Genomic DNA, 27447 nt, shown 5'->3' with positions numbered 1-27447 from the left:
AGTGTAAATCAAAGCCTGAAAAATGTTGAGCCGCTCTGTGATCTACTTGTTTGTAACGCTGCTTGTTGTTTGATCTACCTATTGTTCTTTTATCTACCTATGTTGAACGCACTTATTGGAAGTCGCTTTGGATAAAAGCGTCTGCTAAATGATCGGAATGTTTGAGTTTTTTCCCCACAGTGCACAGTTTGGCTTTTTGACTGCATGTATACTCGGAGAACGACAGGTGATGAAAACGATTGGAAATTACTGCGGCTTTACACATCATTAGCATTCAAATCAAGGCCTTTGAACCTTCATTGGCTCCCCGATACCGATCTTGCAGACTGGATTAGGATGTCTGTGCGGATGTTGATTGTAGCTGTTTAAGTACTAAGGACGGGAATGTACCAAAGAAACAGTACGTTGAGCTGTTTAATGGTAAAAACACTGATTGAAATCTGGTCGGAAATTTCTGCAGTGGTACACAAAAAAAACAAAAACTTTTTGCTCCGCTGACTAGATGTCCGCAAATTAATGAGGAGCCGTAGGAGGAACGAGCTCAGAAACACACGAAGGCGTGGCAGATATGCGTGTGCTCTGTCTTACTGCATGCTGGGTCTGTTTTTTTTCCCCCTTCTGCTATAGCAAGTAAACATGGTAAAATTAATAGTCTTTTCTCTCTAATATTGGATAGCGGCACTAATCCCGAACCGTGATACTCGGCAGTGTGCTGAATATCAAACTGCCAGTTGTTGCGGCCGGGCTGGAGATATTAAGAGATCCTCTTTGATTTGCTCAGTGACACTTTATTGAGCTCTGCAATAGTTTGAAACAAATAAATTAAAATTTCACAGTCTCTCTGGGAAGTCCCACGGAGAGACGTTTGCTGGGTGTGTTGTGCGTGTTTGTTGCTGGGCTATGCAGAAATGCACGCCTGCAATGCAACAACATGGGTTACATCAGCATGAAAACATCCATTCTATTTTAAATGTAAGGAAAAGCCATAGAACCAAGATGTAACGTTCGTTGCTCCGCCTCACCTCCTGACAGCTTCACTATCAACACTAAAATACTGCCTGTAGGATTGTTTTATATTATTCAATTTTACATTTGGTTCAGTCATAATCATGTAACATTCCCTGGCATGTCAGACTAATACGTTTGCTATAAATGTAGAAAATGTGAATTCAGTTCTTTTTCATAGGCTCACTGCATCTCTGTGGTCTGTCCTTAGAGGATAAGGATATCTTGCCTGCTTTTAAATAGTATTCAAATGTGTATTGGTTAATAATTTGTCTATAGTTGATTGAAAAATTGATCACACATGCTCTTGATTCGTATCTCCTCCTGTCTGATAATTTATCTCCTGAAAAAAAAAAGAAATAGCTGGCAGTTGCTGCTGGAGATTGCATTCATCAGAGATCAACATATGAGGCATCTGTATCTATCTACGAGCATCTGCCATGTAAAGTGGCTCAGTAATTGGATTTTAAAAACGACTCCTGAAAGTTAACATGAGAAAATTCAACTCGACAGTTTGGTGCGTCAGTGAAATCAACTTCCTCATCAGTGCCTCAAACGCATTCATTTATCTGGATATCTATCCTTTTACCCATTCGTCTCTATCAATTGCACACAAAAACACAGTTTATCTTGGTCTTAAAGGTGGCTTCTTGGCTTGCCAGTAAGAATAATTAGCAGGAAAAACACAGATGGCACGTTTCAGAAATAATCATTGTCCTGATTGCATGATCAGTCACAATGTTGAGGACAGGAGGATAGTTTATATTTGTCTTAACAGGATAACACACTTCACATTAGATTTACCGAGTTGTATCTAGTGTTTTTTTGTGTATAACAAAATTAACATTTTGTTTTCTCAGCTTGGGTATTTTCCATCTGTATGTTTTCCCAAATCACTGGAATTGAAAGTGAATTTGCACTTCTGAGTTCAAAGCAGGAATGATATAGGTTTTTATACATGAATGCAATCCACAGTTAAACATGAATCCAAATCAACACTCTAACCCACGGTGCCTTCCCTCTCTTTTCCCTTTGACAGAGCTGAGAAGCAGCTCGTGTGGAAACCCAGGAGTTCCACCTAAGGGCATACTGAATGGGACCCAGTTCAACGTAGGGGACAAGATCCGCTATCGCTGCATCACTGGCTATATCCTGGACGGACATTCATTGCTCACCTGTGTCACCAACGCTGCTGGTGTGTCGGTGTGGGACTTCCCTGTGCCAATCTGCAGAGGTGAGGCCTCTTTTTCTCCACTTTAAACGAGTTCTTGATCATCGATTGCTGCCTTCAATTAGCTTCAACCCACTCTTTTCTACCATCTGTGTAATGTTTCTTTAGGGGGCCTTTTGTTTTAATTGAGAATTCTTGATGTTATCTGTGCCGAGTTCCCCCCCCAAGAAATTTAAATAAGGTAGCTGATTAGTTTGTTTTAACCTCTTGCTATTTGATTCCCTTAAAACGCTTAATGTTAATTGCTTTGTGGTGATTGACAGTTTGATAGGCTGAATGATTGGTGGACTGCTCCCTGCCACGCAAGCAGTGAAGTGTGGCTCAACTCTGCACCAGAACTATCGAAATTAATGCACCATGTAATGTAACGTTTTTAATCACGTTAAAGACATAAAAAAAACCCCTCTGATTCTTAACATCCTGATGAGGGCGTTAGTGGTTCCAAAGGTTAATGGAAAAATCATTATCCTGTAGAACAAGCAGATTAAATATGTATGTTGTGAGCAAGTGGTTTTGCACTTGTGCTATGAGAATTGTGACTTTTCATCAAATATGCAGTCCCTGGCAACACACCGCTACAGATATCGGCTAGATTTGATGGGGGAATGTCAAAGTAAATATTTCTTTAATGCCCTAAAAGACTTTGTGGGTGGTAATTAACAAAAATGTATCATAAATGAATCCTTTGGATCCCTATGTCTTTGAATGTTCTCAGTCATCCATGTAACGGCAGCAGTCGGAGCAACTGCTCTTGCCGTTTATGCTTGATGATATTCCTCCGCTCATCCCGCTGTTCTGAGTCAGTGGCCTGCAGGATTCCCTGAAAGTCATTCACACCTCAGGCCAAATTACTTCTTTTTGGTCACACGACTCCCACAGTCTGACTCGGAACTGAGGAGGCTACCACTGAGTGGCAATACATCTTTAATAGCACGTTCAGTTGCTTGAAATGTGTTGATCCTGGTTCTTCTCTCTGCAAACACACCAAATCCTTTTCCTGCTCCTACCACATTGCATCACTCGACAATGTTTCAGAATTACAATATCGCGCCAGTCAAACACTTTATTGTACCTTTGTATAATCCCACAGGATTCCTATGGAATTGCCTCTCTCTCGAGATGTCTTCCCTTTTTTCCTCATACATTAAGGTTTTCCTCCTCTTCCTAGAGAGTTTTGAGGCAGGGACAGGAATTTTCCTCATGTTGTGGGCCTGTAAACCCTTTGAGGCATTGTGTGTGATATTGGGCTATACAAATAAAGTTAACCTGACTTGACTATAAGACACTCACTACAAAACAAATCTTAACTCAGTTTTCAGTGTCCGCTGAGTACCATCACAACAGACACTATCAGATAGGAAGAGCCAAGGTAGGATGGCAGAATTTAGATATGCTTGTGGAGTCTTTTATGTAAATTTCTGACCCTTGGTCTGCCTCAAAATGCTTTGTGTTTTGTCCTCTTTTCCTGCACATAGAAAACTTGACACTATAAATGAATCACAAAATGTGATTTCTATCTTTGAGCACTTTTACTTTTGCTCAACCACCAGAAAGAGGGTTAGGAAGAAGCTTTAAAGATTGTTTCTTCCTGACAGCTGGATGATGAATGGCTGACTAGCTCTCTTCATGCCATGCTGTTTATCCTCTGCCCTGTGTAGATAGAATCTATTATGATGTATAATCCGCTCTTACAGATGTGGAAACATGTTGTCGCTTGTTGACAGTTTTCGCCGTTTGCATTTATGATGAAGTCGGCTACACTGAGCGACAAGCAGACTGACAAGCAGATGTGGTTTCCTTTTGATGGCGTGGTGTTAATGCAGATCAGCATTTTGCACTTTTTCAGTTTTTGTCTGAAGAAGTTTTAAATAAGTCACCATCGCTTATGTAATATATATTTATATATATTTTTCTAATGCTTTTATTGGTGGATTATTATTCACACTTGGAATCTGTAAGGTGAGGTGTTAAAGGAGTTTTTAAATATTTCTTTGACCATTGAACTTCCCCAACACAGAGAATTCGTCGACACCTTTTCTCATGGTTTTGGTATGCCGTCTCACTCCTTGTCCACACCTTTAATACCACTGTAGTCATTCTACTGGTTTAGCCTGGGAAACATTGATACTACCATTCTTAGCAAGCCTTTATCTACCTAATATACTAATAAACCACAGACATTTAAATACATGAATTACTTTAAGGGCTCAGATTGTTCCCAAATAAAGCACAATACCGCATATTATATGAACAAATATTACGATTAATATCTACATACCATCATCATTCGATGAATTTTACCATAGGTCCAATACTCACTTGTCAGTTGTGGTTTGGTGTTTCGCCTCCTGCCTGTCTTCAGCCTTGTAAATGATCGACGTTCTTCTTTTGTGTTTCCTTGCAGTGCAGATATACAGTATGTGGTTAGTGGGAACGATTTTCTCTGGCTCTGTTGGAAGCAGCATTGTTTTGGTTTTGTCAGTGGGACGTCTCAGTGGTAGCAGCAGTGCTAGTGTGATGTGATCTTTGTGAAGGTCTCAGGGATTGAGGTTTACTCTCCACGCCGCCTCACGGACCTCGCTGCCACACGCTGCCACATGCTGTCTCCTGTTACTCCCGCAACCTTTTCACTTTGTTACTTGATTTAGCATTGACGCTGTGTGACTTTTAAGCACATTGAATTTCAATTATTTTCATTCTGTCAGAATATAACAGAAGATATGGGTTATCAGATGCTATGTAGACCAGTGGAAGATTTAAGTGGAAGATTGGTAAGTGTTGATCCTGGCAACTAGTAGCCCCAAGCGGAGATGTGCTGAGTCATCCAACTGGAAGAGAGGCTATAATGAGAGCAGTCAAACATCTCTGCCTCCCATCTTAATGTACAGCACAATCCCAAGCAATCAACAAGCCGGCAGAGTAACTTTGCTCCGGCCAACTTCTTCTATAGTGCGAAGCACAGCAAAAATGGATCAGCATATGTTTGATGAATTGAAAGCTTGGAGGAGGCAAAAAGCTGCAGATTGAGGGTTATTTTCCATTACGGATGGTGTTGGCCTCTATTGCCTCAGGCCAGAAGCATCACCTCTTTTCAGCCCTGGGCACTGCTTGAGACATTCTCTCAACTGTAAACTGTGTACGCAGATGGTCCTTTGGTCTTATTTCCTCAGAGACGCTGCCCTTTCAGTTCCTCACCAATCGTTTCACACCAAACGCAGTACAGCAACACCACATTGCTCTCCAATCCTTCCTCCTCTGCCTCTTACCGTCTCTCAACACGTCAGCTTCTCAACCAGTTACATCCCTTAATCACTGTCTCTTTCTTTCATCTTCCTCCAAGTTCTCTTAAACGTCCCCTCTCCAACATGGGAGGTCTGCATGTGTGAGAGAGAAGGAAAGCGAGAGGAGAGAAATGCACCAATATCAAACAGAGTGTGTGAAGCAGGATAGTGGAGCCATGATCAACGTGTGTTTGACACTTTCGCACCAGTCTGCTGTCACAGGTTAATCCCTGGTCACTGCAGTCCATACAAAGTCCGAACCTGCTGCTCCCATCATTAAATACACTTGTATACACTAATTGTACATTATATCCCGATACAGTATAACAGAACTGATGAGGTGTAAATTAGTAGAATTGTTTTCTTTTTTGCTGTCATGAGAAGTCAGTGCACTAACCTACAGTCTTATTAGTCACATAGAGAAACAGTTTACATGTTTGAGAGGGCTAGAAGCCATTGGTAATATTTACATTTGTGGCTACATAAATTAATTCATGCTCACTCTGTTTTGTCAGAGTGAACTGTTATATAACACATTTACAGTGAAGTGAAATGCAAAAACAAAACTGTAAATTGATGGCTTTGGGACCAGCATATGCCATGATTGTTTGTGAAAAAGCAGTAATGATTCATCGACTAGTTTCAGCACTACCAGTGACCCATTCAGATTGTCATTTTCTTACTCCGTTAGGAGGAGGGCCTGGAAGGTTGACAGAAAAAGACAAAGAAGTAAGCTGGAACCAAAGATGGAGATGTAGGGATGGAAAATTTGACAGATGAAAAATAGAGACAAGGATAGACTGGAAAACAGAAAGGCAGGGAGATGGAGAATTAATGGCTATTCTAATCATGAGTAGCTCCTGTCCTTTCCCATGAGCCTCTTTTGATTCCTCTAGTCTAAATAGTCTCTGGACATTCATTAGAGCAGGCGGCAAGACAGCGAGCAGGGGCAGTGTGGTAACATGAGAATACGGTGTATCGATACACTGTCATCCCTGCTGCCAGCCTCTGTTCAACAACATGAAAAATAGGCTGCAGAAAAACCTTTTTTCCTCACTTGTTTTCTATGTCGGCTTATATGACTGGACTAAGCACACCCTCTGCATTGTTAAAACATTTTCTTCACAAATTCAGAATAAAAATTTGACAAGCCCACTTGCCCCTGGTGACATTTTTCCAGGCAGTGCAAAGTCATCTTCCCTTGTTAGAAAGTGAGGTAATGGAACTGATGAAGGGAAAGTAGATCAATTGCCTCACCAAGCTACTGCCTGAAATATTTAGATTACATGCGGGAGGATGATATACTCCATATTCCATACTCATTGAATTCAGAGGAATAATATCATGATGTGAGGATAATTAGGTTATTTATAAATGACCTAATCCTTCATCCTTATCTAGCATTATGAAATTGGCTCTGTGGTGCCATACTGTTATTACATTTAATAGTATTTATCTTCTGTCATAATGCATTCAAACACCTGCTGTCATTGACCGATGGTTACAAAATGTTCCCTCAAAATCTGTGTTTTTGGATGATGCATTGTGATTTGCATCTCTTTACTGGTAACCAGCTATAGAGATTCATCATTACACATCACTATGATAGTTTAAAATGACTTACTTTAGTGAATGTGGGTCGTACGTTATATATTCTTCTTCTTTATGAACATGGGGGTTTTTACAAAGGAAAGACCTCAGGTAACGTAGAATATTGTACTTCATTTCCTTCCGTTTTAACCTTGCGGTGACTATTTCTAAGCAGAAAGACAAGTGTTGTATATCTGATCAAAGTCAAGGAGGAAGAGGAAGAGGCTTAATCCTTCCTCAAGTAGCATTAGATTGCTGATGCTGGGGATGTAAATGAGCTCAGCTAAAGCAGTTCTAATCCTCACAACCATTTAAAAACAGACAGATCCTTCTCCGTCTTTAAATCCAGAGCATGCTCTAATGATTCACTACGAAACGCATCGGCCAGCATTCACTGGCTCCTTTGTGCTGTTAAAGCTCATAGGCAAACTATGAGCCTACCTCAGATGCTGCCATACATCTGAGGGGAAACACAGTGCAGCGGTTTATGTGTTAATATATGGAATTCATGGGGCATTATGAAGTTTAAGCCACTTAAAACTCTCAACCTGTGATTTGTTCCTTTGCGGCTCATAGAGCAGCTTCCCAGGCGGGGAGACGGCTACCTGTCACATGTCTCACTGCTTCTGCTCCATAATTAGATGCTCCCAAAAATCTAATTTTCTTAATGCAATTTAATTCACTGCAACTGTAGACACATTAATGAGATATAAGTGAGGTTATTATGATTAAATGGGATTGTCGAGAAATTCTCTCACACCCTCAAGGAAACTCTGTGCTGCTGGCAATTAATCAATAGCACAAAATTAGAGAACAGGATAGAGGATTACATACAGGCAACAAAATGTGTGTGTGTGTGTACCCATGGACCACCACCAGTTGAGCAATGTTCTGTTTTGATAGGTGGCCATTTCTTCACCATAAAATAACAAAAGAGCTATTAGCATTCTATTTTGGTGCACAAAAAGATCTGAGTGATATAAAATGGCTGTCACTATTGTTTATGGTTTGAGGGGAATGTTTCTTCATTGTGCCCTTTTTTTATGATGATGTCTGTCCTCTGTGCGTTGTTGTCCCACCCAGACCATCAATATTGCGTGACAGCCTGTAGTTTCTACCTGCTGTCCCAACATAACCGAACTAAACATATTTTTATATACCTGCCGGGACTAAATTCTTGATTGATTATGATGTTTCCTTGTATGATGTCCCTACAGGGATCATATACTGACCCCTAGAGACAAGGCACTACTGAAAAAGAGGTATTGTTACAATTAAAAAGCAAAGGGAATCAGAAGAAGAGCTGGGAAAAGAGAGGCCATTGTTTGTGTAACAGCTTTAGTGATTCTTCATCATATATAAGTTTCTCTCAGCTTACAGTATGAAGCATAATGTTCTTGTTTGGTTGTAAAGCGGTTTCTAGTATTTATTGCCTGGCGCTGAAAGCTACTTTGCTCCAGATTGTAATCCATTTAATGTCAGACTTTTCAACAGATATTGGACAATTACGAATTGACAAAATTTCAGCAGCTGCGAGCATTAATCTGTGTGTGCCTCCCCCCCCCCCCCTCCCACAGGGATCAATAAAGCCTCATCTCATTCTTTAGATTGGAAACTCCAACCTATGAATATGATGATATCAATGCATCATAAATACCTGTAGTCGGGAATCGGAGGTTTCACAATTATATCTTTTATGTGGCACTGCACTTGTAATCAATATCACATTGTTGATAGTGAATTTATGCCAACCACATATTGAACAGTCTGACAAAACACTACCAACACAATCAGCAATCAGTCCCTGGTTACTGAACCCCGGTGTGTTTAGAACCCGACAACTCGCGTTTCATGTTTCTTGCATCACCATACAAAATTTTGCCTCGTCATGTTTTGATTTTTAGATGTGAAAGATGTGTTTGGTCTTTGGAGTTGGATATTTACGATCTCTTGCAGTGTTTTTCTTTTATATAATGCAATACCCTTGGCAGTTGTCACGTCACGGTAAGAACATCATGGGAGTCGGCACTTGACCTTCTTTGGGACAGATAACATATTCTACACGCCAATGATTACAAGCATAAAATATGCACAAGAGACGACACCATTGCTGTGTGTGTCATGTTAAGTCATGCATTAATCATGGGTTCCTTTGTTACATATTGATTATTAATGTGATGCATATGTTTACTTCCCATGAGTTCCTGGGTGTCCTTATGTTCTACACTTACAAATGCATGTAAGTCATTTATGAGCTATATGCTTGTTATTTTTCTACATCACTTGGTGCATTAGATGGCGCCATCATTCACTCTTCATGAGAAAGTGAACAAAGCCGGAGTGTTTCAAGGCCATATTTGGATATTTTCAAAAACTTTTTTTTCACTCCAGGTTCAGAGGATTATGCAGACTTGGCAGAGGTATGCACACTCTGGATTCTCTAAGGAACCTACTGATGAGCTGTGCTGTGATTTTGTGTGTGTTTTGCAGTTGTTTTGCGTTGTTAGTTGATTATTCTTTTCTCACGTCCTTGAGCTTGAGCTGATTTTAGGCCAGATGAGCAGTTTCATTTTTGTTTTTCTCAATAAATTTGCAGCTTTCTGCAAAATTGGCACAGGCCAACATGAAAATTCTGTGTATTACACAGATTAATATTATTTTGGTCTACAGTGTACATTGAATGTTCTAATTACTATTTCCTGCTTCACCCTACATTGGGATGTTTTTGCGTCAGATATGTGTCATTCATTTTTCTGTTGGCATTTATTTGAAAATATATTAATTCAAAGAATCTCTTTGGGCCAACTTCTCTTTGATGAGGGCACCGTTCCAAGTCAAAGTTGTTATGCCAAAGAACATTGCTTTCTCCACTATCCACCGTGATAAAAGCTGAGAGAAAATAAATGGTTCAAACACAGCAACCACTCCAACAGTCATTATAAACAAAAAGCTTGATGATTGAAAATAGAAGACATATTAAACTTGGATAGAGAATAAAGAATTTATATTTTAGTTTAGTTTAAAAAATGTGAGTGGAATGTGTCAGGGTTTTCAACTGGATAGGCACTTTCTAATCAAGAAAGTAGAGTTAAACCTTCATATTAGATTCCACATGATTACCATTGTCAAAGTTTGAATTCATAAGTGAGTGCACAATTGTGTTCTGTGATCTTAAAGTCCATTTAAGGACATGCATATGTACTGTACAATTAGAGTTGAGTAGGCTGAGCTGCTTTCTTGTTTGTAATAATGGACTGTGACAAATGTGAGTGAAAGGACTGAAGATATGGGAACAAAGGCACATCATCAGCCGTGTTTTGGACTAAATTGCAGTCTCACCAAACTGGCTGACAGCAGTGAAACATGAACCTACCTTGCTTGACGTTTATTGTAGCACTAGTAGATTAATATATCACAATATGAATCATCTTAGTGTCATTATTCATTGTGAGGACTTTTGAAAGTTACTCAGAAATTGTACTTATAGTCTGCCCAGAATTTCCCCAATTTTTTTTTGGCAATGAAAATCACATTAAAAACTAAGGTCAGATTTTATTGCAATTTTCCAGCAATGTTTTTATTTACATATAATTAACCACAACTTATACACATTTTATATCTATCCATAAAACTAAAAATATGCATAGAAGAATCTTTATTTTACTCCCCCGGCATTTAATATGAAAATGATGAAATAAAGAGTAGCAAAATGTTAAGTTCTGTTATTTCCCACTCTTTTGCCTTTTTAATAGTTTCATCATTGCTTGTATCAACTTTTAAATAAAGTGAAATGAAACAAAACAATGATTTCTTCACACCTGTATTTTGTTGCAATTAACACGTCACCAATTGCATTTCACTCACATATTAATGCACGCAGTTTGTGTAGGGGGCTTGTTGTGACTTGAGTCTCTGAATGTGTTTCAGCAGCAGGTGTGGATTCACTGTTTGCTCTGTGAGTAATAAGATTCTCCGCTCCCCCACACACGATTTTCTGATAATCCTGACATTTGTTTGTGAAATTAATGCTGTAAAATGGAAAAATATGCAGCAAATTTCTTAATTTCTCTCAGAGATCAGCGGTACCTTTGTCACTGACGCTTTCTACATCACATACTTTGAGACCTCACTGATGTCTCACAAAGTATCAATTTCCCCTCTCTGCCCTCACTCTTTGATCGATTGCTACGCTCCTGCTAATGTGTCACGGGTTTGGATCATGCTACCAGCTCGCGCCTTCCAGACTTTCCCCACTTTCTTCTTTATCTCCTTTTGAATTTCATACATCCGCCACCTCGTTCCTTGACCGATCGTGTAATGCAGCATACGGGAATGTTCAGACGAAGGCTTTTCATGCCGGTGCCTGGCAGCTCTGACAGCCCTGAGTGCAGTGCTGAGCCATCAAAGGTTTCAGCTGGCACAACTGAGTGTCACATATTAGTCTTAAATGATGTGAAAACTGTGAAAGCCCTGCCATCATTAGAGTCCTCTGGGGGGAGGGGAGGGATACAGCGATTCAGGGGAGGCTGGTGAGTATTAGTTGAAAGATGTGAGAGGTCTCAGAAGAGAGGAAGGGAGAGAGAGAGAGAGAGAGAGAGAGATGGAGATATATTAGGGGGACGGGGGCGAGGGGGGAGAAATGGAGTGAAAGAGAGTGAGCCACTGTTACATGCGAGTGCATTAACATTCAACGGACGTGCAATGCTGCCCACAATGAAAAAAATATACAATTTCCCAGCATTCTTAGCCCTGTTTATCACCATTTGTTTGTCCCCGCTAACGTGGAGGCTCAGAGGGCACAGTGATGCATTAGCAGCTCTCAGATGGAGGAAGGAGAGAAGACGGGAGGTGCAGCAGAAGAGGGGAAAAAACTACACGCACTTTCTTTAGTATATTTCTTCCACATAGAAACCATATTGACAAAAATGGTGGCGGAGTGAGTGTACCATCAATTGTAGCCAACCACTTAACTCTAGGTTTGACATTGTCAGCAATTTCATAATTACTCCATAATTAGACATGGGTGTCACACTCAGCCTGTGGATGTGTTGGGATCCGATACAATTACACATTCAAACAGTTGGTGCTGTTTTAGTATCAGCTTCAACAACACCCTCCTCAGGTTTACATTTATCTCCAGGGACAGGTACAGATGTTCTAAGCCTGGAGCCACGCTGTCTCCCATGTTAAACCTGTGAGTAACATCTCTGAAACAGACCAGGGCTCACGTGTCTGTTCTCACTGTGTGACCCTCTCTCATTCTCTTTGGTGATTGACAGCGGAAGATACGTGCGGTGGCACCCTGAGGGGCTCCAGTGGAATCATCTCGAGCTTCGATTTCCCCAGCAGCGAGTCCCCCGGTGGGGGTGGAGGGGTTGGCGGCCTGGGCAGCAGCGGGGAGTGTAAGTGGACCATCCTGGCTGATCCGGGGGACACCATCTCCCTGGTGTTCACCGAATTTCAGATGGAGGAGAAATCGGATTATCTTGAAGTGGAGGGATCTGAACCGCCCACCATCTGGTGAGTTAAGCCGTGATGTGAAGTGAGGGTGGGCAGAGCTGTCAGAAGAGCTCGAGATTGTTACACGAGTGGATGCGGTGGAAGCTGATGACGACATGTTTACAGAGGGGGTGCTTGTGTCTTGTGAGGGTTACATTGGGGATGCGTGACAGGGTGCAATGGAGAAAGACTATATTTGCTCAACATATGCAACTGAATATATTCTGTTTTTGGTAGCACTGAATCCTTGTAGAAAAGTAAGTTTTGTAATGCAGAGACGTAATAACCTTTATTGCAGCGGAGGCGCTTTATGGGCATCGTCCTAATTGGCGAGGGAAAGTGCAAGTTTCACTGAATTATGCAGGTATATTGTCTAGAAGTTTGTGTAAGTGGCTGCCATGCAAATTAACTTCTAATAATCTTTCATGGACGGTCGTGCTCTGAAGACATTTCAAAGATGCCTCATGGTCCTGATTGAATTCGATCAATTCACAGAAGTAGCTTATTATTTCCTGATGAATAATTCAAATTAAATTGCACATGAATTACAGTTCTTTAGTTTTAAAACGGCCTTCAGACACTTGGGTTTGTCTGTTTTTAATGTAGCAGTCAGAAAGGAGGAAATATTAAATAGATTGGACCGCCAACCTTGAGGCTAAGGTTATCCATCTCCCCTGCGTCATGTGTGAAGGGAATCATCCACCAAGTTTATGTGATCCTGTCAGGGCATTAATTATAATTGGCTAAAAGACGCTTTAATCAATCACAGAGCTTTGAGCTTTGTTGTCCCAAAGAGTTCGACATCCAGAGTGCAAGAGAGCGAGTCAGATTCTGTCAGAGGGGCCGAGTCCAAAGGAGAGATACAGTGTGGCTGGTGTTGACTTTTAAGTATTGTATGTTGACGTAGCTAAGGAGAGAGTGGCAGGAAGCCGATGTGAGGCGACGCTGATGTGTTTGACAGGCCGCCAGGTAATCCTCTTCTCTTACACATAGCAAAGCACCAACATTAACTCTTTCACTAACAGGACAATGAATTGAAGTTGGACATTGACATAATTGGTCCATGCTAACCACATCTAAATGTCCAAAAATGATCTTTACCATACATTATACAAAGGTTTTTGTAGTCACAATGCCATTTTTATCTCTTTAACTAACAACACATAAGAAATACCCTTATATGAGATGCCAGGTTCATTTGCTTTATGTGTAGTACTTGTCTTTTTATGCGGCTTGAGTGGTTAGCGTACATCACTTCAAAATGCAAACTATTATTTTCTTGTCATGTTAGTTGATGTCATGTTAGTTGATGTCAAGCTGAGCTGTCGTTTTAAGCAGCTCACCAGGAGCGCACCGACTTTGGGGGCAGATTTTCAGCTGCAGGATGACAACTCTGTAATGCTCGGCTCCCTCTGCCTGCATGAACGTCTCTGATTGAGTACAAGACCACTGGACAACTAAACTTTGAAGTACCCGAACATACTGCAGCAGCTCCAGGCAGAGACAAGCAGAACGCCTATTTACCCTTTAGGTTGGAGACGCTTAACTGTGATTGACAGCCGGGGAGCCTTAAAGTCGGCCAGAATGAATATTGCCTCTCAGCATGACATCGCTTTACACGTGACCCAAATAAACTTGTTATCCTTTCTCAACCTGTGACATTAGAAATTGTAGTGTGGCACACTGAAAAAGGAGAATGGAAAAACAACAAAATAATTAATTTCAGTGGTGGGTATATTATGATAACACATCGCAAAATGCTTAATTATGATTAGAACAGAAGTTATATGGATGCTGTTCCTGAAAATATAGGATATTCAATCAATATTTACTCATCGTTTGAGATGTGTTGCCTCTTTACTTTACTTTGCTGATCGCAATTGTATTATGGGAAATTGGACCAGTAATTAGTTAATTCATCAAAACTTTCTGTTCAAAATTGATATGAAATAATGCGGTTTTGCTGTTTTACCTCTCCGTTTGGACCAAGTTACATTTAAAACTCAGAATACCGCATTGAAAATTAAATTAATGTTTTTGCTCTTCCTCCTAGCTTCTAATCTGCAGTACATTTCAACCAGTGCACGAGTAAGCCATTGCAGATAGAAGCCCGGAAGGCTTCTTTCAGACATACAATTTCAGACTGGTTATTTTAGCTTTATTTTGCTGCATGCTGCTATTACCACTACTCCGTTTGAACCATAACATATATAGCGATAGAAATCTATTGATGTTGCTTCAATATTGATGACAAAACCTTATAAGTACATAAATAGAAAAATGGTCAAAGAAGTAAAAATGGTAAAATAAATAAATGAACAAAACCTTGTACCAATAATTATGCAGTTAATTATAAAAAACAATGTCTGATAGGTCTCCTTGAAGGGGACATGTGCTCTTTATTATATTTTCTCATTTAATACAGAACTATAGTGGGGAGTTTGTATTGTATGCCAGAAGAAATGCTCTCAGTACCACGAGCCCACTGGCCCTGGAAAGCTTTATTGTATGATACTGCAATATTTTTGCCATTTTCTGTAATCAAAAATGGACAAATTAAGGGAAAAGTGAAGGTAAACCCAGGTCCTGCATGCCACCAGGCAAATTGTGAAAAAAAAAAAACAGTCCGCAGTGGGGAAAAAAACATTCTGCTATAAGAAAATACATTTTGCTGAGGGACAACAAATGTGCTGGTGTAAAGTTTAAAGCTGCTGAGGGAAGAGAAATCTCCTGAGAGCGTTAAATAAGAAAAATAAATAGTGTGGCTCTCATATCGTACACATTTTTATATTATATATTTTTAGATTTGGCTTAGTTTGTTTTATTCTTTTCCAAAAAGGTCATCATGTTTGTCCATTGTAGAACATAGAACCTGAGCAGCATTAATCTTTTTATCAATTTAAGATTTTTATCAAGTCTCTACAAATGAGTGTATTGATTCCATTGTTGTCACAGTGAGGAAGGCAGGTGTGAAGCTGCATGTCAATCAGCATGAAAGCAGTTATGGAAAAAGAACCTGTTTCTGCTGACAAAGGTAGCATTTGAGTCTGGCTGGGCTAAAACCACAAAAACAATTCTCTTTTTTTTTTTTTTATCCCTCTGACCTTTAATGTGATTGTACAGCCTTTTTTTTTCAAAGGGCAAAAACAACGAGCGGTAGATTACACGTCACTCATTATTTCAAATATGGACAGAGGAGAAAAGCTGAAAGGCTTGTGAAGATTAGTTGTACCTTTCTCACTGTTATATCTTGAACTTTGATCAAAAACTCAGTTTTGGCTTTCTTGACCACCAACCTTACATTTTCATGTTATATACTGTAGCTATGGATTTTATAGATCACCAATCGGTGCATGGCTACTACATTGTTCTCAATAACCAGCTTTACCAGGAAAACTGACATTATTTTGCTTAGTAAACTGAATTCATAAATGATCTTGATTCTTCTGTATGTCGTTAAGTGATTGTTACAGAATAATTCTGATTTCAAGTTGTTGAAATGAGATAAGCTTTGCCCTGCAGCCAACAGATAAAACCCATTCTGAATGTCCCCATAAGCTCACAGCCTGCCCATCTTCCAATTTGGCTATGAAAGAATACAATGTTTTGTTTGCAGAAATATGACTTGACAATTGGCAACCTGTTTTCCACCTGAGTAATTAAGATCACTATGCTGAAAAGCTGTTCATATGTCCTACAGCTCCTTCAAAAGACCATTACTGAGCAGTGAACAAGAGATCTTGTAGCACATTATGTTGAATACATTTGGAAGAAGGTAGAAAATCATCTGCCCAAGACCCATGTTAACACATTTGAATGTATCTCATTATGTGGGGCCCACCTGAAGCCATCCCTCTCTGTGAAAGAGTAAAGGGCCTTGACATCAGAGAATTCATCTGAACTTTTGCCACAGCACCTGCACATAGAGTCGTGCCAGATCAGTATTTTTGATGAGATTGCCACGCTCCCTTCAACCCTTCATTCTATGAAATTAAAAGGCACATTTTAGACAGGCTTCTGCTGCACCTCATAACTATGTCAGAGTCTGTCATCAGTCCACAGACGCATCCCGGATCAATGATGCAGTGTGAATGACACGAAGCATGCAAAAATGTGGACCAAACCAAGTGCAAAGAAACATCACACACACACACACACACACACACATACACAGCAACAAGTAATCTCTGAGAAACAACATTTCTGTGAGGGAATGCATAGCCTGAGTGAGTGAGTCTGCAGAGATAGAACGCCAATGCATTATGTAGCGAATCCCATAAGAAAAAGGTAGACGGTATCGCTCCACTCATTCTCTATTTTTTCAAGGTTACCGGGCAGCAGTGTCGTGCTAAAACTATTCACAAGTCACATTGAGTGGGAAGGCAGATGGAAGTGATTTTGGACACCCCCCCCACCCGTTATCAATGGCTGATGACAAAGTCAAAATGGCCCGCGATAGGAAAAAGCTTCCCCACCCCTGATTTAAATAGATAAACATGGATATAAAGTCACAAAATAATAGATGCTCTCTTTAGAATGTTATTGAACCTTATTGATGTTTATAGATATTTATTACTGATGTCAGATCATGTTTCACCCTGAGCTGCTGTAGTTTGCCTTTGTGGCATCAATATATTCACACCAGCTCGTCTTAAATTTGTAACATCACCGCTGTACCGCCTAGAGCCTCCTTGCAACTTTTGGATGGGTACAGCTTTACTGACACCATCCATTTTCTCTCGGACTTCTAGTAGAAAGCGTGTGATAATTTGCAGCCTCTGGTGCTGGGAACATGGAGGCATTTCTTTTTAAATGGCTCACCTATCTGAAGGCTACTCTTTTTCATTCTCTCCATATATTTGCATCATTAGCATTTTATCAATGGTGCAACGCAAGGAAAGGTCAACTTTTGTGTGAAAATCAATTATGTTTTAAGTCCTCTCCAGGCGCTGCCATCATCTCCCCTTGTGATGGATGATTTAGGTTTGTAATATCAGCATTTAAAACTCTTATTCAGTTTTTTGATCACAAAGGAATGCAAAATACAGCAGCCTTTGATTTCTGCCCGTTTCACTTGTATCCTCTTGGATACTAATTTGTCCATCTGGGTTAGATTTAGATAACAGGGAGGTGTAATAAAAATAGAAAATAACCAAATGTCAAGTAAACGTGTTAATGTATTGTTTTCATTTGCAGTGGACATCTAGGGAAAATGCCCCCCCCTCCCCCCATCTATATCTCTGTCTCATTCTCACACGGTTGCGTTTGCTTCTTTCATTTCGGTTTTTGTCTGTGTCCTTTTGGTGGCTCAGCAGTAAATGCCAAAGAAATTACATAGAACAATAAACCTTAAACACCTCTGCACACACCCTTGACTCGCACACTATAAAATATAACAATACACACGTGAAAAAAAACAAGTTCACACATTGCTTTTCTATCAACTCAGCCAATTTGAGAGCAGAGGGCTCAGCTTCATCATGCTCTTTTGCAGTCTGTCCCAAGCCTCTGTTTAATAGCTAGAATGGCATTGTGCGTTATTGACTGTGGTATGACAGGGCGCAGTGCACGGATTGCTAGGCAATAGAACAAAGCCGGAGCTGGTTAACCAGACAAATGAGAAGGCCCCTGGCAGCATTAAATCTCTACGATTATAGAGCGTCCCTGATGCTGCAGCTACATGCTGAATAAGACTTCTGACCTAAAACACTGACACACACACACACACACACACACACACAGGCACGCACGCAATAAGGCAGAGGCGCTGATGCACACACACACCCAGATCGACACATAGGAATAGGAATACACAGTTTAACTATGAGTGTAGACCAGACATCCTATCTAATAATTTTTGCTTCTGATTGTGAGAAGCTGCAGAAAATGTTCCCTCAGAGTTCAGTAAAGGAATAGAATGGCGTGTTTTGCTTTTTGTGGGAACACTCTGAGGCTCTTTCATGCTTCAGCACAACGGCATACCTATGCACAGAGTTGAGGGTCCATGAGGGAACGGTTTGTCGGGTTTGCTTTGGGACCTCGACTTGACTCGACTGGCCTCCGTCGAACTCAACACGGGCATTATCTCCTGACTTCAGTGCCTGACCTTGCTCTCATGTGCTTATGGCTGAAGGTCAGGAAATCCCTGCGGCCATGTTCTGAAATCTAGTGGAAAGCAAAGGGGACCAATGCTGTGTTAACGCTCATGGCTTTAGGATTAGATGTTCAATGGACATTTAGCTTAAACGTTTAGGCGTTAATGTGTTTATGGCCATGCTCTTTTTCTTTTGGTGGAAAGGTGGTTATTGTTACTGGGATATTTTGCACCTCCAAAAAGGTGGACTGTAATAAGATTTCAGAAATGGATCAGATACAGTGTGTAGAATAACTAAATTACTAATAACTATTAACAACAGGGATAGAAACATGTATCTTTAATAGTTATGGGTCTAAATCCAGAATACAATTATGTTCATGTTTGTAGTCAAACTGCAATTTTCTCCTTTTCATACCCACATAACACGAATGTTTCCATCAGAGTAGTGAAAAATAGGAATTTTCTCTTTGGTTTCAAACAATGGGACTAAATCCAGAATATCCAGCTTTATAAAAACCTGATTTTCTCCACTACCTCATAAACTATTGATGACAGATCCAGATGTGGTCGACAGGTCCAGATGAGGTAGGCTATCAAGGTCAAGGAACACACCGCTCATCATTATTTCAGCTCTGTCACAAATGTCAGAATTTATTTATCATTCAGTTTCAGGTATGCACTCTGAGAGTTCCTTTAGTTTAGGGCCTGGTTTTTATGTCGTCATGGTGACACTATCAGCTAACCAGCTATCTATTTCATCTAAGATTAAACCAAATGATTAATCATGTTTGCGACTTTCCATTCTCAGGCTAACTGGGATGAATATTCCAGCACCAATCATCAGCAACAAAAACTGGCTACGGCTGCATTTTGTGACCGAGAGCAACCACCGTCACAAAGGCTTCAGGGCTCAGTATCAAGGTAAGACCTGATTAGCTAATTTCCCGGACTGAAATAGAGGGTCGCATAGTTGAACAAAAAGGGATCATCATAGAAGAAAGACACTCTAATTGCAAAACATGTTTTTTTGATCTTTGTCAAGTGAATATTAAAGAGTTTGATTAATACCCCTCTTTTGAGGGAAAAGGCTGCATGAAGACTCATTCTTCTTCAAACCCCAGACTTCAAAGGCCCTTGTTAATCACACATTTGGGACTTCAATAATGTATATACTGTAGTTCCCTCTTATAAAACATAAGCTCTTGCAGCTCAATAATCCATTACCTGTAAATTGTTCTCTGGTATGATGAAGTCATAGCCTGGCCCCAAGATGCATATGAAACCTGTAATTTCAGCATAAATACCTCAATAACACCATTCCTATCAGAAACGTGCATGTATGCCAACTAATAGTAGATTGAAGACATCAAATCAATTGCAAGGAAAAACTGCAGGAATGTTTTGCGGCGCTTAAATTCAGTGTGTTTTATTCATGATGTAAAGGGAGGCAGGCAGTACTGTGTGCTCCCGAGCGAGCAAAACATGGCTAAAAAGCAGCAGTTCATAATTGTATAATTGTGTATATAACAGACATGAATTACAGGGTTGACTTGCAGTGCAGATAGGAGGAAAGGAATCATCCAAGTGTTTGTAAACTCAGATTGCCTTATTTTGCTTGATGCATCATTCATTGCTTTGAGCTATTTTGTTGACTCGTTGAAGTTATGACAGGCGCTTGCATCACCTGGCTTTTGTGTGCCCCTGCTGTGTTCAATTAGCCAGTCTTAACATATTTAGCTTTATAGACCTTGGGCTGCTACTTGATTCTCCCTTGTATTCCCCTTCCACATGCTTTCATCATTAAATCTGCTCCGACAAGTTTTCATCCACTGATTAATATGTTTGAGTTTAACAAACAAACAAACAGGGAATCCATCAGCGCAATTGGTGCCATTTCCTGCAAAAGAAAACGACATACTCCAGTAGCAATAACACTTTGATGCTCATCATAGGACCAAGTATCATCCAGAGAAAGAAACATTTGTACTGTATCTTCTCACATCTAATACTGTAACTTCTTTTATCTAATGAACTCTTTCTATTGCCCTCGACCAGTGAAAAGCTCTGGAGAGCTTAAATCCAGAGGGGTAAAATTATTACCAGGAAAGGACAACACTAACAAACTGTCTTTGAGTAAGTCTTTTATTTTTCTTATGCAACTCTTCTCATTGTTTGGGTTTTTTATTTATTTATGCAGGGTTTGTGTTCTGGGTATTCATTTTTTTACTTGTCTCTTATTTTTTGCTGCATCATTTGGTGAAGGAATTAAGCTACAGTACTAGATTTTGCAGAAGTGCAGTCTCTTTTTCTTTCTGATGCCCAATATTCCCTCCTACCCCTGGACTTCAGAAATGTACTCAGCTTGACGCCGCCTCGTTATGCACTGTATATCGCAAAAAAATGCTAAATTTGATGTTTTGTAGCCAGCCAAAAATCCCTCTGTTTAGTACATAAGCTAAAAATGACTTATGCCCCGAACACTGTGTGTGTGATTGACACACAGTAGTCGTCGAGGCTGAGTGACCACTCACTTGGCAGAGGATTTGTGTACACTTCAAATTGAAGTGAATGTATTCTAATTGCTTTTGGAGCTCTCTCATTAACACAAGCTATCTGGGAACACAATTCCTTTTAACTCCACAACGTGCTAAACACTTTTGTGATAACAGGTTGTAATCTTTATTGCTTTATGTGTCATAGATTTGGCATTGCATACAGACATGAATAATGCAGAGGCCTATAATCCTTCACACAAGACAATATATCATTTAAAAGACTATAGCTAGATGGTGCATATGCCTCATGGATTCATGGTATATAATTGAACCTGCACTATTATCACCCACTATGATTAACTTCAGAGCTAATGCACTTCGAAAGTGGGAGACCACCTGTCTGTAGAGCTTCCCGCATCAAAAGCAAAGGGCCTTTGTCTGTGTTTGATGTGTTATTGCAAATATGGCAGTACAACAAGCCTTAATACTTACACTGCTCCATATTTCATGATTTTCATTTCCAGTGCATGCTTTATGAGGCTGAGATAAGCTTGTTAAATGTCTGAAGTTTTTGCTTACTTCCAAGCCACGTCTCTATTCTCCAACCATATCAAATGCTAGATATGCCACTCTATCAGCAAAGCTTATGTATTTAAGATATTAGTATGTAAGGAGAGTTACATTGTTGATCACTGCAGCTCCTGTAATGTAGCTGAAGGTTCTTTAATCCTCTCTGTCCCTGCTGGGCACTGATAGATTTCCCCCACGTTTTGTTGGAGCCCAGGTAAGAGAGTTGCATTTACCCTCTGATATGACCAAACAATAGAGCCTATTAACAACAGCACTGAATCTCAAAGGCACTGACATCAAAAGGGTCAGTTTGCTTCAAGGCTTTGTTCCAGGAGCTAAGTTGTGTCACCAGACATGACTATTAAACATTAAAACCGAAAGCATTATTGGCTTTTTAATTCAAAGTGATTTGCTTCAGTGGGTGTTTCTGGAAGTGCGCCGCTTTGGCAATGAAAGTGTCTTCCTCACAGTATTCTTGGTCATTGTCTGTCTCGCTCAGTGAATGAAGGAGGAATCAAACAGGTGTCTAATTACTGCCCAGACCCAGGGGAGCCAGACAATGGCAAACGGACTGGCTCTGACTTCAGGTGAGTTGATGCTTGTTGAACCTCAGTGCCATGTTGCTGGTCCCCAGCTGACCACGCTTTAGTCTCTAACCTTCCTTCCCCCTTGAGTGACCATGGCACATTTACTTTCCAAAGGTTCTACTAAAGATAACTTTCTATGCATCTATTTTCCAATTTCAGCCAACACGACAACCTGAAGCGATTTCAGGACTTTCTCATATTGTTGTCATATGCTAAACATCTGATCCATCCACCAGCGTTATCCTGCTGATTTGTGCAATAAAGTCCATCTTATTTTTCATGCACCAGACACATTCAGCAAAACTTAATATTCATAGTGCAGTCATAGCACATGCAAAATACTTCAGCTGGGAGCAGAAAACAAAAATATTCTGCTTCTGTCAGTGTATTTTTACCGCATGCCAAATAAAACAAAGTGAACTTGGCTGAGGAAATTTATTTACAGGGTGGCTTACGAAGGCTGTCACTCCAAATGCAGTTAATACCATATGCGAGGTCTCTCAAAAGCTTTCCTTCTTAACTCCAAACTGCATAAATTTATACATCAAAAATATCGTATGTGCTCTTGAGGAGTTCTCACCGTGGCAAATAGTAGCTTTAATATCCTCCATGAATGAGAGCGGAGCCTGAGGGTTTGGTATATCTGTTTAACTTGTACTTTTGAACTCGCTCTGGTTCTGGGAGCCAAGTGGTTGTGTGCTGAGATTTAGTTGCCACGCTTAAGTTCACGGCTGTGTTCCTACTTATCAAACTACTGATAATGAAGGGTTCGTTATTTGTTCAATTAATTTTATATATTAAAATGTAACGCTTTGTCGATGTGGAATGGAGGAAGTTGAATAAATAATGAGTGTGGAATTCAGTGGGAGTGATTCTGGTTAGAATTGATCGCTCTTTCCACATTTTAATGACATTTGTTATCTTTTCAGCATCGGAGCAACTGCTCAATTTACCTGTGATGAAGACCACGTGCTGCAGGGCTCCAAAACTATTACCTGCCAGCGCGTGGCTGAAGTCTTTGCTGCTTGGAGCGACCACAGACCCGCCTGCAAGGGTGAGCGAGGCTGGTGAAGAGCTAATAAAACTGTTTGATTAAGGCAGTGCCTGTGGATACAGGCGCTATGCAGATTGAGGAAAGTTCATTTCTGTTAATTATGCATGAAAGCCTCTGCTGCAGCTCTCTGCTTTCCTGTTCAAAAAGTGCTCGGCCTGTTTTCCTATGTTTCATAAGACCCGAAGCTCTTTTTAGAATTTGATTAATGGAAATGCAGCTAATAGACCTTCTCTGTGCTCGTGCAGACAATACATTACCTTTCTGTCATAACACAATGCAGCCGTTATTAGTCTGCCTTCTGAGCAGCTTATTCATCAATATTTATTATGAATATCTGTCACTGAATTACTTTTCCATTTTTACTGACTTATTTGTGAAAGTCATCATGAGTATACACTGCATATGCTTCATAATATGTGTGAGAGTGTGTCTTTTGACTGCATGCACGCATGTTTTGTAATCTTTGTCTTTTCCTTACCATTCATTGCAGTGAAAACATGCGGGTCCAATCTCCAGGGACCATCTGGGACTTTCACATCTCCTAACTTCCCCATCCAGTATGAGAGTAACTCCCAGTGTGTGTGGATCATCACTGCCAGTGATCCCAACAAGGTAACCCAGTAAAGCAGGCGTCCCTCAGCTTTCACTACGCAGTTTTTCTTTGGGGCCCAGTCTAATAAATGCACACTGCTACTGTCATCATGTGGGGCCCCTGGTGCCCACATCACAGGCTAGCAGTTTTTCCATTTAATCATATACATACATTATCTTGTAAATACGCAGACGCAGTTGTCAGAAGGGACGGCATTTTAATTAATGTATAACTACACCATTTGTTCTTGTGTCATGCCTGTTACAGAAATAAACACGGCAGTGATTTCCAAGAGGAAAATGCTGGACATGTGTATGTGATGATACATGATTCTATCTGTTGGTTAACTTTAATGAAAATGATTAATCTGATTTGCGATTACGAGATGATTATCTGGAGTCGCACCAAGCTATTCATTAATAACGTGCAGCAAATCTCTCCGGTGACCTCTGGACATGTTATTTATGTCGTTGCTGTCCCTCATTAGTTGTAATTGTTGTGAAAGATTCCCCAAAGAGTGACCCCTCACCTTTCTAGTATTAGAATACTCTCCTTTGATGCAGTGAACAGCATTTGTCCAGCCTTGCCTCACTAGATACAGGCCCATGCATTCATGCAAGATAGTAAAAGGTTAACTAGAATATGTATTTATTTTGACTTAACTTCACTGTTGCCACCCCTCATTATTATATATAGCTGCACTAGATTATGTTTCACTTCTCAGCGGGCTACCAGAATGACCATGGCAGTTTGGCAAATGAACCGTTCGCTCAATTCATCCAGGGAAACAGAAATAATGACTGAAGATGGCCAGCTATTCCCCAAAGTGAGGAGGTCAAATCTGTATTCCTCATGGTCATTAAAGCTCTACTATACCACATCTGGTGGTCTATTGGTATTCCATTAAGTAAACCGTATTCGCCGACGTGTCAACTAATTACACTCCTGCCAAACAACAAACACTCATCTGCACTCACAAGGACTGGCAAGTGCCACAGCTTAGTGCCACCGCGCCCTCTCCTAGGCAAACAAGACTTGGCACTGAACCGTTGTCCATTAGTGTTATTATGGTCATTATGCTTATGCATGCATTGTAACAAGGCGGTTGTGCATGAATGCTCTGCCGGCACCGTCCTTACTATGGCCTGAGAAAGGGACGTCGAGGATGAGACGCGGATGAGACGCGAGGATGAGACGCGAGCCTTGATCATCATCAGTGGGTAGTGCTTCCGCTTGGGAACCGGAGGGTCGCCGGTTTGAGCCCCTGCCGAGGTGCCCCTGAGCAAGGCACCGAACCCTAAAATTGCTCCCCCCTCTGCGAAGGGTGGTAATGTAATGTAAGTCGCTTTGGATAAAAGCGTCTGCCAAATGATCGTAATGTAATGTAATGTAATGTTGATGTTTGTCGGATGAATATTGTGACACATGTCATCACAACATACTCTCTTCATCACCGAGCCATGTGGGTGGAGATGATGTGGCATGGTTTCGTTTTTTCTCTGTAGTGCAATCTCAATTTTACGCAATGCTAATTAGTTTCAGCAGCTGTTGTCTGTCTGATCACTAAATATGTTTCATGGTCTTGCATATATTTGTTAATGGGAAAACGATGTCCCAGTAACACAGATGAACAACACATGCAAAGGCATCGGCCTCGTCTAAAAGCTTAGATGTAATTCTAATCATTGTTTGCCGTCCTTTTCCCCAGCAACGATGTACTGTATGTAGGATCAATCGTTTTCAGTTTATACTAGTTAACGACAACAACAATACCTTGATACAGGTTAAATTCGTCTGGTTCAGGCGAGGTTATTTCTTTCTCGTCTTCTTAGATGGCTGTTGAATGGGCGACGATCGATACTGTTGGGGTCCAATCAGACTGAGATATAACTAATTTAATACTATTTTTCAATCGAGTTAGTGGAAATTGCATGAAAGATTATGATGACTGACTTGCTTGCTGCATGTAAACATCAAGTAAATGACAGATTGTAAAAGCATACATTATTTTACAACAGGTTATTCAGATCAACTTTGAGGAGTTTGACTTGGAGATCGGGTACGATTCGCTAACCATTGGAGACGGCGGGGAAGTAGGCGACTCCAAAAAGATAATACAAGTGTAAGTCCCACATGAAATACTTTGCCGAATACACAGTTTGCCACAGTCTTGCTGATAGAGACACATTTGATTACAGACATATCTGACACAACAATATGCAAAGAACCTGAGTGCACGGTTTAAAGGAATGCTTACTTTGTACAGCCTCACTTAGAAAGGCCTTATAATGAAGTCTGCATCTTCAGGGGTTTTATTTTGTAATATGTGAGGTGTCAGCTTCTTACTTGACAGTTTAATTCCACTTGAGTTAGCAACATTTAAGATGTCTTATCAGTATTTAGTACCATTTAACTATAGATTTTTATTTATGCCGTTGCGATGATGGGATATTTGAAGGGTGGGCCATGACACAGCACTGAGTAATCTTTCTTCATGGCTCTGTCCACAGGCTGACCGGGAGTTTTGTCCCAGACCTGATTGTGAGCATGTCCCATCAGATGTGGCTTCATCTCCAGTCTGATGAGAGTGTGGGCTCCATTGGGTTCAAGATCAATTACAAAGGTGTGCAGACGTTTGGGCCGATACCATCTGTAACTGTCCGCATTCATGTCTGCCAGCGACTGTTTGAATCGCTAAGTCAGGGTCTCCATCCTGTCAATGCCTTTCTTCCCTTTTTTTCTGTCTCTTTTTCTTTATCTCCTTCTGAAAAAGGCTTTTCACACTCTTCACCTGGGCCTTTAAAGATTATGTTTAAAAACGACCTCAAAGTGATTGATTTAATCCTCTACCCCCCCCTCTCTCTTTTACCATCTCCTCCTTCTCATACCCACAGAAATTGACAAAGAGAGTTGTGGAGACCCTGGTACACCCCTGTACGGCTACCAGCAGGGTAGTGGCTTCTTAAACGGAGACGTTCTACGCTTTGAATGCCAGTTTGGATTCGAATTGATCGGAGAGCGGATGATAACGTGCCAGAACAACAATCAGTGGTCTGCTAATATCCCAATCTGCATATGTGAGTTCAATTCCCTCTCTCCTATTCTGGCAAATGAAGCAATTAGTTATATGCCTGGAAAGTTTGCAACGCACAAAGCAAAAAGCTATTGCACAATGAATTACATTGTTGTGAAATGACCATGCTGCCTGTTGTGTGCAAATAGCAATACATGTAATTTGAAAAGGGAAATTGATAGCATGTGGTTGCCTTGTTAGGCAGGGAAAGAAGACACAGTTATGCTATGGAAATACTCTAGAGCACAGAAATATACATTACTATAGGTCTTCCTTTCTGGAGACACCGCCCTGTATATCCCTCCTGTGACTTTCACTCATGATATATACCTGCACCACATCCATAACAAAATCTAGTCAAGTTAACCTTGTC

General features: G+C 40.5%; 1 protein-coding gene across 1 annotated transcript in view; it reads left to right on the top strand.

Annotated features, from left to right (window-relative positions):
• The window catches only part of LOC143000923 (CUB and sushi domain-containing protein 3-like), a 194137-nt gene that overhangs the window by 35808 nt on the left and 130882 nt on the right, over positions 1-27447 (top strand). Inside the window, exons 4-13 of the mRNA XM_076150408.1 lie at positions 2045-2239; positions 12387-12627; positions 19512-19624; positions 20759-20836; positions 22268-22355; positions 23285-23409; positions 23900-24021; positions 26020-26123; positions 26512-26624; positions 26896-27078. Of these exons, the coding sequence (XP_076006523.1) occupies positions 2045-2239; positions 12387-12627; positions 19512-19624; positions 20759-20836; positions 22268-22355; positions 23285-23409; positions 23900-24021; positions 26020-26123; positions 26512-26624; positions 26896-27078 (1362 nt within the window). The remainder of the gene's footprint in view (positions 1-2044; positions 2240-12386; positions 12628-19511; positions 19625-20758; positions 20837-22267; positions 22356-23284; positions 23410-23899; positions 24022-26019; positions 26124-26511; positions 26625-26895; positions 27079-27447) is intronic.

The sequence above is a fragment of the Genypterus blacodes genome, unplaced genomic scaffold, assembly GCF_046128005.1.
Source record: "Genypterus blacodes isolate CSIRO-AG114 ecotype Tasmania unplaced genomic scaffold, CSIRO-AGI_Gbla_v1 ptg000052l_1, whole genome shotgun sequence".
NCBI classification, from domain to species: Eukaryota; Metazoa; Chordata; class Actinopteri; order Ophidiiformes; family Ophidiidae; genus Genypterus; species Genypterus blacodes.
The sequence above is the reverse complement of the archived record's forward strand: the minus strand, read 5'-3'. Positions and strand labels throughout refer to the sequence as shown.